A 12,873-nucleotide genomic window follows, 5' to 3' on the forward strand; every position below is an offset into this window, starting at 1 on the left:
CTCCCCTCGCAGCAGCGGTTGCTGCCCTATCTCTCGGGACCCGCTGCAGGAGTGGCAAGCCCTGGAAATGCTCTGAGCACCAGCTTGTACCAGGTAAGCCAAGATCCTCTGACTTCCATCTGAATAGCGCTGAATGAGGAGCCTCGGAGCACAAGCTAATAGACAGCAGTTCTTTTTGTCGAAACCTTTATGTTAATTCAATACAGACTGCTCATGGAATTTCCCTTCTCTGAGAAAATCTCAACTTCTATAGAGAAATATCGCTCAGTCTTGTTTTTCGTTTCAGAACTTCAGAAGTTCCCTCAAAAATTCCCTGAAGCCTTAATAATAGATTCTCAGTTGCGTGTCAGTATGTAATGTACACTATAAAATTTTCACGTTTGATGCTTAGCATAGTTAAATTTACCACAGTGCTTCACATTCAACATATACCAAGAATTCTAGCAAAATCACACATTGTTCAACTAGAGATTTATCATGGGGTGCTTAACAATGAATTATTTAAAAGTACCTAATGTATCCTGGTTTCTTGAGAGCCTAATGTGTGTATGTGTATATATTTATACATAAAATACCTGTGAGCCATTACAGAATACCAGTTTCTGAGCGTAGGGGTTTTGAGCGTAAATCTAGATGTTTAAAAATAGGTGTCCTCCTGAAAATGCAGTGGAATTTTAGAAAGAAAAAAGCCTTAATAATCTTCCCCTTCAGATATACACACAGTCATTTAAAGGGAATCTGTACCCTGCAGGGCTCCTTTTAGGTGAAATTTTAAAAGTATCTAAATTCTGCCAGGAAGGATTTTTTTTTTTTTCAATGTGCATATTGATGTGGCATTTTAGATCTCGCTGAAAACTTTTAAAGAATTTCCCTCATTTGCAGGTTTGAGAAGATTACTATGTGCCTCCTACTAGCAATCATCCACACTACTTTTCCCAAAGTACTCTACCGAGTGGGTACGCGCTTCCTTTTTACTGATGGAAGAACAGACAGGGAAAGATGAAGTGGTCTGTCCGGGATAAACAGCCTGCTACGCTGCCTTTTCCAAGCCCTCGGGACTGTATTTTCTACCCGCCTGGGGCGGGAGGAGCCTGCTGGGGTGACACTGAGCTGGGCCAGCGATGGCTCTTTGGCCCCTGGTTCCTGCTCACTCGAGGTAAGCGGGTTGAGGAGCGTCGCCAGCTCACAGCTGCCTCTTCGGCCGCTTTTTCAGATGGCTGTGGGAATAACCTCATGGGGCCGGGCTTTCAGTTCTGCGTTTTGTCATCCGACCCAAACTGACTTTGAGTTGACTGGTTTTATGTTCGAGGGTGGATCAGCTGGCACCTTCTGACATGCCCCATGCCTCCCTGGGGACCTGTCTCCTCTTTGACACCTCCTTGAGTCATTCTTGTAAAGGCACTTGTGCTTGATTGCAGAGGAAGGGCACCTGTTCTATTCCTGTGGACATCCACGTGGTGAGAGGGCTGGATTTTCACACCGCCGGGTGGGATGCGGCTTGACTCCTTTTAGTAGAAGAATGTTTTCCTGCTGTGTCCAGGGAGTTCGCTGTCATCTTTCATTTTGACTTGCACATTGGAGCACCTATTTTGAACTTATTCAGGTGCTCGCAAAGAGATGGGTGACCTAGGACTTCCTTTGACGCCAGCAGCAGCTGTGGTGGGTCCTTTTTTCTCAGGCACCTTGTGAGGAAGGGCCAGCATCTGATGCTTCCTCCCTGATGACCCTGGTGACAACAACCTGAAGCTTTCAGACAATGAGTAGCAGAAGAAGTCGCCCGACGACGTGTATTGCAAAGGCCAGCAGGACAGACTTTCAGGGGCAGCTGAACAGAACAAGTAGCGGTCCAGACCTAATTTTAGAGGTCACTCGATCTCAGGTTTGTGACCGGTCGGGCTTGGTACGCTAGTTTAAGCTTACGGTACCTGCAGGATCATGTTCCTATTGATGTGTTCAGGCTAATGGAAATTCTGGGTTTTTTAGCAAGTCAGAGCCCAAGTCTAAAAGCCAGAGGGGGAAGACAAGCACAGTCTCTAACAAAAGAATCACCCCTTTCTTGTCTAACTGGAGCTGTAGAATACAATATTTCTCCTGAAGATAGTCAGTCCTTGAGGGTCTGATTTTTCCTTAAATCTCTAATTCTGTGGAGAATCCCCTTTCTCACCCTAACCGGCCAGGCAGTGGGAAGGCAGGTTGTACATTTAACTTTCGCCTTCTGTGTAGTGAATATTTCTGTCGCTTCCGGGCAAGAGGCAGGACAGGTTACCCACAGCAGGGAACCTGCCACCATTGTAAGCCATAAATGTTTTCAAGGTATAATTTAGGTGAACTCAAGAGGAAAAATAGCCCAGAGATGGTGCCTGTGGCCAAAAGCTCAGACAGAAGCGGTCTCGTGTCTCTACGTGGCTCTGCAATGAGCTGCTCTGCATCTTCCTGCCTCGGTTTCTCCCCTGTGAAAGGGAGAGATAAAAGTACTCGTCTCTGTTCCGCAGACCCTGCGTGATTCGATGTGGTTTGGAGGAAGGCCCCCTGAAAAACTCGAAGGCTCGGGAAATAATGGTGGTCGTGTTCTCTTACGGCAGGGTCTGGTCTGGATGCTAAACTTAACAAGGGAAGGACGTAGCGTGGCCGAAGCGCTTACAGCCGAGCACGAGGGGTGCCAGGGGAGCGCAGGCACGGGAGGAGGTAGACCGGTGAGGCGATGCAAGAAATATTTAATTGGGTTCATTTGCTAAAGACATCACGTGCTGGCTCCAAACGCAGAACCCGATGGAAAAGCTGCCAACACCTCTCGGTCGGGGAGTTTGGATTAAAAAAAAAAAAAAAAATTAAAACACAAAAGCCCCCCTCCCAGCCCGGGCCCCCTCCCCTGGCCTTCTTGGGGGGGGTGGGGGTGGGGGGGTCACGCCGTTTCCCGGTGGCGGCGGCCGTGCCTCCCTACCCTGGGGGGGGGGGGGAAACCCTTCACCGGGCAGGGTGACCCCGCACGGAGCACACGCCCACGCAGGCTGTGCGCACACACACACACACACACACACAGCTGATGCAGGAAACCGATCGCCGCGGCACAGCCCCCACCGGCAAAACCCGCGGCCCGGGCCAAAAAAGGGGCGCCGCGGCGGAGAGCACGACGCGCCTCCTCCTCGTATTTCCTCCCCCGCCCACTTCCAGCGGCGGAGGGGGGCTCGCTGCCGCCCGGGATGAAAAGTTAGCCGCCGCCAGGATGCGCGGCGAGGCGGTGAGTTTTCCCCGGCGGCGCCGGGGCGCGGCGGGCCGGGCGGGCGGCGGGGGCGCGGGGAAGCCCGGCCGGGCGGGCGGGGAGGAACCTCCGGGATCTCCGCGTCAGCCCCGGCTCTCTACGTGTGTGTGTGTGTGTGTCTGTGTCTGTGTGTCCGGCCGTGCCGGTGCCCCGGGGGCCGGGCCGCGGCAGGGGGGAGCGCGACGCGCACCGGCGCAGCGCCCCGGGGAGAAGGGCGGGGGGAACGGCGGCGGCGGTAACTTTTGCCCTCGGGGAAGGCGCCGCTTCGCGCCGGGCCCGGGCGCGGCCGCCGCGCAGGACCCCCTGAGGAGACCCCCGAGGGGGCGGCGAGGGGCTCCCCTATCGCCCCCCCGAGGCGCCTCACGGTCCCGGGCTGGGGGGGGGGGGGGGGGGGCGGGGAACACACGGACGCCGGCCGGTGCCGCGGGGTCCCGCCCGTGAGGCGGCAGCGGCGGGGAAGCCGGCCCGCGGCGCGTCTGTTGTGCCTCGCGCTGCGCCGCCCGTCCCTCCCCCACCGGGCGGCGAGGAAACCCCCTCGGTGACCCCTCCCTCGACCCCTCCCCCACCCCCGCCTTCCCCCCCCCCTCCCCTCCCCTCAGCCCTCCGCCCGCCCGCCCGCCCCGGCCGGGGAAAGGGGGCGGGGCCGGGAGACCCGGTGACGTCACTGCTCCGGCCCCGCTTCCTGCAATAGAAAGTAAGAGACGGTAAAACACCCCCCGCCCCCCCCTTCATCCTCCCCCCCCCTCCCGCTTCGCGCCCCTCCCCCCGCCAGTGACCGGGGCGCCGAGGGGGGGGGAGGGGCGGGGCGGGCTCCCCTCAGGGAGAGACGCGGCTCCCCCGCCCCGCCCCTCCCCGCCTGTCAGGGGAGGCTCCCCCCCCCCCATTGTGTGTGTGTGTGTGTGCGCGCCCCCCCCCTCCATCGCCCCTCAGCCGAGGTGGGGGGGGGGGGGGGAAGTTCCGGGGTCGGTCGGCTCCCGTGTGGGACATGGAGGAGGAGGGGTGGGGGGGTGAGCCCGGAGGAGGGGTCTGCCGCGGGGTGGGGGGGGTGGGGGGGCGGGGGGCTGCGGAGGGGGGTGTGTGTGTGGGGGGGGGGGGGGCCGTGCCGGGGGGCGGCGCCTTGGCCGGCCCGGGGGGACGGTGCATGGAGGAGGAGGGGTGGGTGGCGGGCTCCGGGTGTGTGTGCGCGGGTGTGTGTGTGCGCGGCGGCGCTGGGTCATGTTTGTGTTTGAGGTTGTCAAGTGAAGGAGCCTCCCGGCCCCCCCCCCCCCCCCCCCCCCCCGCCACACTCCCCGATCTCCCTCTCCCCCCCCCCCTCGCCGCCGCCGCCGCCGCCGCGCAGGGGTCGCCGCGTTCCCCGCCGCCGCCATCAGCCGCCGCCGCGCCGGCTCCTCCGCCAGGTTTGCAGCGGGTCCCGCGGGGTGGTGGGGAGGGGGGGTGGGAGGGGGAGGGGTGTGGGGGGGCTCGGGAGGCGCCGGGGGGAGTGTGGAGGGATTTGGGGGGGGGGGGGTGTGCGGGGCGGGACGGGCGCTCCCCGCCGCCCCCCCCGCCGCGGCCGGCGCCCCCCTCTGCGCGGAGCTGCGGCAGCCACAACACAATGTGTCCTCCTTCTCCTCCTCCTCCTCCTCCTCCGCCGGCGGCGGGGGGGGACACGGACGGGCAGGGAGGACCGCAGGCCCCGCTCCCCCCCCCCCCCCCCCCCCCCCATTCCGCGTCCCCCCCACTCCGGGCCGCGCGGGGACTCCGCGCCCCGGCTGCACCCCCCGGCCGCGGGCGGGTTTGTCTGTGCGCACCCCCCCGATTTACAGCTGAGGGTCGGGGAGGGGGGGGGCGGTCCGCGGAGCCCCGGCCCGGCTCCTCCCGCCCCCCCGGCCCCGCTGGGTGCCGGGCTGCAGCCGCCACCCCCCCCCCCCACCCCCCCCGGCATGTGTGCAGCGCTTTGTTCGGTGCGGCGTTGCAGAGGGGTTTTCCCAGGCTCCTCCCTCTTTATTCATTCATGGTTTTTTTTTTTTCCTTTTTTTTTTTTTTTCCCTTTTCCTCCCCTCTCTCCCTTCCCTTTGCCACCCTGCCCGCACATACCGACGGCTCTCCGGGCCCCGGGGCTGGCTGCTGCTTCCCAGCCCCGCTCCCTGATCTGCAATCTTTTTTTTTGGGGGGGGTGGGGGTGGTGGCGGTGGATGTGACCGCTGCGTTGGCGAAGGCCCGCTTCTCCCTCTCCCTTTTTGTTCAAATTAAGGAGGGAATGACTTTTCGCGTGGGTCCTGCGCGGTGTTTCTCTGCCGTGGCTTTCGCACGGCCATCTCTTCCCCCGAAAGGACGAGTCCTGCCGGTGAGCGGGGGAAATCGGTGGTTTTAAGGCGTAAATAAGATGTCATTTGTGCTGCAGGGGAGCTTCGGGAGGTGCCTGTGATTTACGGATAGCCGGGGGATTTCAAACTCTTGCTCCACATAACTTGCATAAAGAAGTGACGGCGTTTATTATAACCTTTAAAAACCCCAGCCCAGCACACCCAGAGTGAAGGGGAACTGGGCTTCAGGGGGTGCTTGTTGCTTCAAGCAATCCAGCCACTTCTCTGCATCTCCGGTTTGGGTCCGAGACCAGGAAAACGGACCTGTTAGCGTAAGGCTTTATTTCGTTTCTGAATCTTTCTGTTATCCTTGTGGATAAAGTAGTAGGAGTGAACAACTTGACAGGCTGTGTGCTGTGTTTTGGATTTTTCCTTGTTTTTCCTATACCGTGCAGTAATACCCTAGTGAAGAACCATTAGTCAGAATAACATTTTCCAGCCTCCTTTTGTGTTAGTTGCAGTCAGTTTCTTTTCCTGTTTGGGTCCTTTTATGCAGTAACAGACAAAAGAAACATTAAAAATTAATGATTATATTCCTCAACAGTCTGTAGACTGAAGGGGTGGTTGCAAGTAGTCTATTTTAAGTGGGTGTGAATTCCATTTTTACAAAAACATGGTTGTCTTAAAAACAAACCCCCTAAATTAATACGTACAACAAATACTAAAAATTCTACATACTTCCTCCTTGGAGTAGCTATCCTTAATCAACTTGTCCGTATTAGGGGCCATTCTGAGGTTTATATAAATTTTTAAATTTTATTCCTAGTTTACTAAACATGAGGTAGTATTACTATTAAAAAAAAAAAAAAAGAAAAGTGGTTAATTTTTTATTTTGTTTAGCTGGAAGAGTGGAACTACACCCGTCATTTTCTGTTTTAAGTTCTTGTGCGTAAGTGGTTTGCAATAGTTCTGTGGGAGATTTCGCATCCCGTAGGATTTCAGAAACTAAACAAAATGCTCCTTAAACTGGAAGCAAATCATAAAAATATTTGAAAAGAAAGTTTTGTTAATTCTGAGGAGGATGTAGGTTTGGGGATGCAAATGTAAGTTTGTGCCAACTTAGCAGCGAATCGGTGTGTTAGGCTATTAAAAGAATTCCCTGGTCCATGGGGTTTATCCGTACCCGGGCTTTGCTGGCTGCAGCCTCCTGCAAGTGCAGGGGCTGCTGCAGCCACGTAGGACCACGCCAGGGCAAAAACTTGCTGTGCAACAGCTTGCAGGTGGGTCAAGAGCCACTGTGATTCTCTGCTGTATGCTGATTTTTCGGCAGAAATATCCCATGGGGAGTTCTTCTAGACGTGCACGCTCCATGTAAGGAACCCGGAGGTAGCTGATGTCACAAATAGGGTGGATTATTGCTGATGCAGTGTGCGTTTGCCCTCCACTCTGCTCTCCCCCCACCCTGAGATGAAGATCTGTATCTTAAAGCCTGATGTCAAATTTTGTTTAGTCTTCTGGATTTATTTGCATAGGACACGAGTTGCTGGAAGACGTTTTCTGGCTAGAAAACAGCTGACAAATGTGGAAAAATGTCTTAGTTTTCTCATGCTTCCTGAGTAATTCTAAAAGGAGTTTCACCCTCATGTAGTTTTCTTAAGGTGCTGGAATATTTCAGTCCGTAAAAGGATAGGTACAGAAATATTTCTTGCTCATCGCTGATTTCCGTAGCTGTTTGAGGATCAAAGGTAGCAGATAGATACCTTTGTTTTCCTTATTAATGCGTATGTCTCATAACTTTTCTTTCTCTTTTTTTAGCATTCGGATTAACTGACCCCTTCGACAAGTTTATGGAGCTGCCATCTCTCTGCTTGCTGTACTTCCCGTTTCTGAGAGGACACAGTGGTGTATGAGATCAGAGGAAAATGCCTCGGACAAAGCAGATACATCCCAGAAATCTGAGGGGTATGTAGCTCTGAGCTGACAAAGAAAAGCTGTGGAAAACTCGGTTGCAGTTCCAATTACGAGGTTAAAGGAATATGCATTTAAGAAGTCTATTTTGATCCAAAAATAGTTTGCAAGCAAGTTTTAGGAGTTGTCTGTGAGACAGCTCTAATTTTGAGAGAAATAAGTGGAATCTGTTCTTATGCCTGCAGTCTGTGTGCTTGACAGCATTCTTGATATCCTCCAGCTTACAGCAGTAACTAGCATGAACTTTGAAAATGCAAAGGAAGATGTAGTTTCCTTACCAGGGAATTTACAGTTGAAATATACAGGGAGGTGGGAAATGCGTGTAATGCAGAAGCAGCATGAGATCTGACAGGCGGTAGTTGTTTTTCTTAATAGTAATCAGTTTGGCTTGCTTTTGAGGGGATCAAACTCTCCTCCCGTGCATGTCTTCTCGCTGTTTATCATCTGTCACCCACGCTACCTCACGCATTGCTAGGTTTGACCTTGGTCTCCTTGCTGTCCCACCTTCGTGCAGCTAAATGGTAGCTTGTTGGCTATGGAAAGGAGCAAGCAGTCAAGCGATCTGCTCCGTGAACTGGCGAGCTTATGTGCCCAGGCATTTCCTTGAACAAAATCCCAGTGCGCTTAACTGAGCCCAGGACTGGCAGATGAATGTCAGGAATCTGATCCCATGGTTATTTGTTACTGTCTTGGTAGAAGTGGCCCTGGAGGAATTAAATGAGGGGAAAAACACAGGTCGGTTGATGAGCAGATGTATATGTTGAGGGAGATCCACTCCCATCCCTTCCCTCATACTCGGCTTTCGGGAGAACACACTTCCACCTGCACCCCCACGTGTAGCTGTCATCAGCTTTTTTAATGTGAATTTTACAGTTGCAGTATGGAAGCATCCCTTCAGAGAATAAAAGCGATTACAAAACCACAAACATCAACATAAAGTTTTAGGGGCAGGAACAGCATTTGATTCCGGTTTTAACTTTTTATGCCAAAACGCAACAAACATCCACATGTGTTTCAGTTAGCTTGCAGTTGAGAGGCTCTCAAGTGCTAGCGCATACAGCTGTATCCAAGACCTGGTGTTCGTGGACTATTACCACTACTACCACTAACAATCTCTGCTGGAGAAGACGTTTTTGCAGGGTCTTTATTCAGGAAGTGCTGAGTAGCATTGTTCGGTGTGATGCATAAACCTCCATCACAGATCGGGAATTTCACATTTAGGTGATGCCGTTTCCCCTTCTTACTGAACGTGAAGCAATAAATTAGAGCCTGATTTTTAATGGTGCTGCTTACCAGGTTGCTGACATAGCTGAGCTTACATTTTCTGATCAAATAGGAGAGTGATCTAATTTTAGTACTCTGATACCTACTCTTGTATTGCTTGAAACTTAATAGGAGTTAAGTCTATTTTAAAGCTTCCTATTCACTTAAATAAATGCATTTAGAATAAATAATCTAATTAAACTCTTAATTGTGTAAGAAATTAATTGCTCTTGTTTTTCCTTGCGTAATTTCCCCAGTCATTTAGCTATTATCACCCGCTGTAATAGCAGTTTTCATCAGTTCCTATTTTTCCACAACTAATGGAGTTCTTGAATGAATTAAGATGGGTTAAATGTGGAGAAGGGAAATAGAGGTATACAGTGAGCCTGTAATTTGAAGTGATGTTGGAATGGTTAAATGATTGCTAAAACTACACAGGTGCTACAAACTTCAACACATTGTGAGCATATATTGCTACTATCATGGGTTATTAGAGGTGAAGTGATTTGAAAAATCAGTTTACTTCTCATTAGTTATGCCCTATTTCCATTTTTAGTCTAGATAATGAGGAAAACTGGATTTCAGTTTCTTTAGTCATTTTATCAGTCTCTGAGAATATTGCAGAAAATATTTGCTTAAACCCTCAGGTTTTGCTGGAACTTGAGGAGACTGAAAGATTTCACAGGTCTGTTTTCTGACAGCTTATTTTTATGTATGCAAAGTTAGACCCATCTTAAGTTGGCAGACTTAACCATTAAAACTTTAAAAAATGTGGGTTTTAGCACTGTGGTTTAATCCATGATAATTAGTACCAATGATAACTGAATCTGCAGAAAGAATAAATGTCTGTGGTCGAAGGTGGAACTTGGCGAACTCTTATGTTTTATAACTTTTGGGAGACAAATATGTAAGATTAAGTAATCTGTATTTTTAGGGTAAAAGGTATTTTTAAGTTGTTTAAACCTGATTGTCACCTTTTGTACTATGTACAAAGAACACTCCATGGCCTTACCTGGCTTCTCCCTCCCTTGTCCCAACTCCTCTCGTTGCCCCATAGCAATCAAATTGCCAACGGCTTTAACTAGATTTGTCCAGTGCCCATCAATGTTTAACTTCTTTGAGAGATCGCTGTTGAACAACCCTTGACATTCTCTATCCTGTTGTGCATCAGATGAGTTACTTGGGTTGCACTTCCAGTCCAAGTCAGCCTGGAGAGTGAACAGCCAAGTCCAAGAACCTGAAGTATTTTCCCCTAAAAAAACCCCAACACAGTCCCTCTCTCCTTCCCCTCCCCAAAAAACACACAGAAAGAAACCCACCATAAACACACACCCCCATTAATTTGAGGTTTGCTACAGCATAGGAGTAAGTTTGAAGGTTTTAATATTGCCTGTGTTTACTGTAAGCCACCTTATTGTCTGGGGAAAATGAAGTAGCATTGTTTAATATAGAGAGCTAAATTTAAGATTTTGGCAGGAAACCCTAAGGCTCTTCTTTTTGTGACATGGCTTGATTTTACTCATTTTGTATACTTCTGAGAGAGCTAACAGCCTTTGGCAGATTAGCAGTGGCCCTGGAGTATCGGGATCAGTGAAGATCAAATTTATTTTTCATGGGGTGTTTTTGTGTGCTGAGGTCCTCTCCCCCTTCTTGGGTTTCGCTGTTTGTTTATAGATGAGTCAATATAGTGCTATGCTAACCTGATTTTACAGCAGGGAAAAAACCCACCTGTATCAAGAAGGCAGGATATGGGAAGCATTATTTTGCAAATAAAAAAAAATAAAATTAGATTAGTTGGCCATTGGTTTTCATGACTATGTGTTAGTGACATGGTTTTAATGCCCAGCTGTGGCTGAATGAGCATGTTGTATCTGAAGGGTACCAATAAGGCATCTGCTGTGCTGTTTTCATTTCATGATGTTGTTTTGTCACATCAGCCTTCCCTCCTCCTCACTGCAAACACATCCTTAGGTGAAAAATGTTACCGTCACCAGTGGACTGCTTTGGTAAGAGGAGTTGTGCACAGTGTCAGTCTCCTGGCTAACTGAACAGTCGTGGTCATCCCAGCAGTAGGGGCGAGTGGTTAAAATTTGAGAGAAATTACAGTTTTGCAGATCTCAAAAGGATATTGGATCAGATGCATGCAAGTTCTGGAAAAGGCTTAGTAGTTTCAAAGGTGGAAGGGCAAAGGTATGCCTAGGAAAAGCCTGGCATTGGTTACCTGGTCAGCTGTGTGACTGGAACTGAGTTTATAAGCAGGTGTTCCTGATGTTGTCTTAGTCTCTTAAAGATGCGTATTGTGTTGCTAATCAAAAGCATAATCACTCCCTCTCTAGAAAGTAAGAGTGCTGCAAAAGAGGAAAATATCTGTCTTATTCAGACATCCAGAGGTCATCTTTTCTTAATTTACTTTATTTGTTGCATGAAGTTTTAACTCACTAAAACTAAGAAAAAGACTGCTTTGTATGCAGTTACACCCTATATTTGCATGGCCAGTTGATAAACAGGTGTAACAAAACATTTCATAGAAGCTGTAATGTATTCCCAGAAGTACAGTTACATTAGAGAATCGTGCTTTTAGCAGGGCTGAGTGGGCTTGGTTTGTTGTCAGATGGTTGTGAGGATATAGAAGGAAAAACAACTCCTGTTTTTGTTTACTTAGAAGTACCCAGTTGTAGAGTTTAAAATGAAAACGTATTTATTATGTGTACAATGTTTAGCACAGTGCTCTGATTCACCAATACAAAACTGTAACAAAAATATTTTGAACTTATTCTCTTTCTGGATAAGCTTTCTGTTATTTTTAAGACAAATTGTTGCTGTTTCTGTTTTTCACTTCTCAATCAAATATTTCTATTTGAAACAAATGGCGGACAGGCCCATGAAGTTTAACAGCTGTCTCCAAATCTTTTAACACTTTGCATTTGATAAGGAAATGCAAGTATAATATGAATAGCTTTGCTCAATAGCTTGATAGCTTTGCAGTAATCTGAAAAGCGTGCTTAAATTTGCTGGAAAGCTGGATACATTCTGGGCCTTACGATGCTGAGAAGAGCTAGGCATCTACCATGTCTTAAGTGTGATTTAGCAAAGGCTCTTTGAATTGGTTTAAAATTGTAATGTGTTTTCAGTCCTGAAATAGGCCCGTCTACACTGAAAGCTGACAGGTTGATATTTCTTATTAGTGTTTGGTCGTGTAGTCTATAAAACTTGAGAATCGATTGGTGTGCTGTGCTTCAGTTCATGATTTGCATCAAATGACTTAAAACCGCTGAGATTTCTCAAGGCTCACTTCTGTAACTTGTGCTTGCTTGGTTCAAAAGAAATGTGCAAGCACAACAGTTGACTTTAGTTCTTGGTGTTGTTTCTGAGACAAAAATAATGCTCCACTTCAGGGTATTTCTGAGGGGTTGTTGATGCAGTATTGGTACATCAGAAACTCTGGTGGTCTGTGCTGTGTGGTGTACCTGTGGACATCTGTAAAGATGCTGCGTATGTGTCTTGCTTAAATTTCTGGAGCATGTGTGACACAGGTGGAAGAAGAAGTCGGAGATTTGACTCAGTGACTTTGTTATAGAAATATCCCTTGATTTGGCAGCAGTTCTTGTTTCTGTATATCTGATAGTTTTGTATAATTTAGTCTACAAACCAAATTTAAACCCCAGACCTCCCTCATGAACGTAGAGAGAATGTATGGCTCTGTTGGTGTATCATCCGCTGGAGGACTAGCAGATCAACTTGTAATGCAATGAGTAAACCAGATCTCTTGTAGACCACAGAAGTACTCTCTCTGTGCCTCGTATTTCTCATCTGGGATGTAGAATGATGATGTTTCTCTTTTTCTGTTGTTCTTGTTTTACTCATTTAGAGTGTAAGACCTCTAGGCTGTTTCTTACAGTGTGTGTAGTACAACGGTTGCACATTAGAGATCATCTTGACCGCAGTCCTTAAATTTCATTGTAATGTGAATAATGTCTATATTTACATGTGAAAAACTGTCTAAAATACTCTGCGGTGTAAGAAAGGCTGGATTTAAAGGGTGTAATTTGCCACCCTTTCCCATCACCTGTCCTGTTCCTGTCATCTTGTTTCGTGTCC

The 12,873-nt window shown here is 49.2% G+C and overlaps 1 protein-coding gene across 3 annotated transcripts in view; it reads left to right on the forward strand.

Moving 5' to 3' along the window:
- The first annotated feature begins 3,099 nt into the window (after nucleotides 1–3,099).
- The window catches only part of HIVEP1 (HIVEP zinc finger 1), a 125,047-nt gene continuing 115,273 nt past the window's right edge, over nucleotides 3,100–12,873 (forward strand). Inside the window, exons 1-3 of one of the 3 annotated variants that reach the window (XM_049823997.1) lie at nucleotides 4,583–4,656; nucleotides 5,643–5,876; nucleotides 7,360–7,506. In XM_049823997.1, coding sequence (XP_049679954.1) covers nucleotides 7,467–7,506 — 40 coding nt within the window. In that variant the 5' untranslated portion in view covers nucleotides 4,583–4,656; nucleotides 5,643–5,876; nucleotides 7,360–7,466. Of the gene's footprint in view, nucleotides 3,239–4,582; nucleotides 4,657–5,642; nucleotides 5,877–7,359; nucleotides 7,507–12,873 lie in introns of those variants that run through there. The other 2 variants (XM_049823995.1, XM_049823996.1) reach the window with 2 other exon arrangements.

The sequence above is a fragment of the Accipiter gentilis genome, chromosome 20, assembly GCF_929443795.1.
Source record: "Accipiter gentilis chromosome 20, bAccGen1.1, whole genome shotgun sequence".
In the NCBI taxonomy this organism is placed as follows: Eukaryota; Metazoa; Chordata; class Aves; order Accipitriformes; family Accipitridae; genus Astur; species Astur gentilis.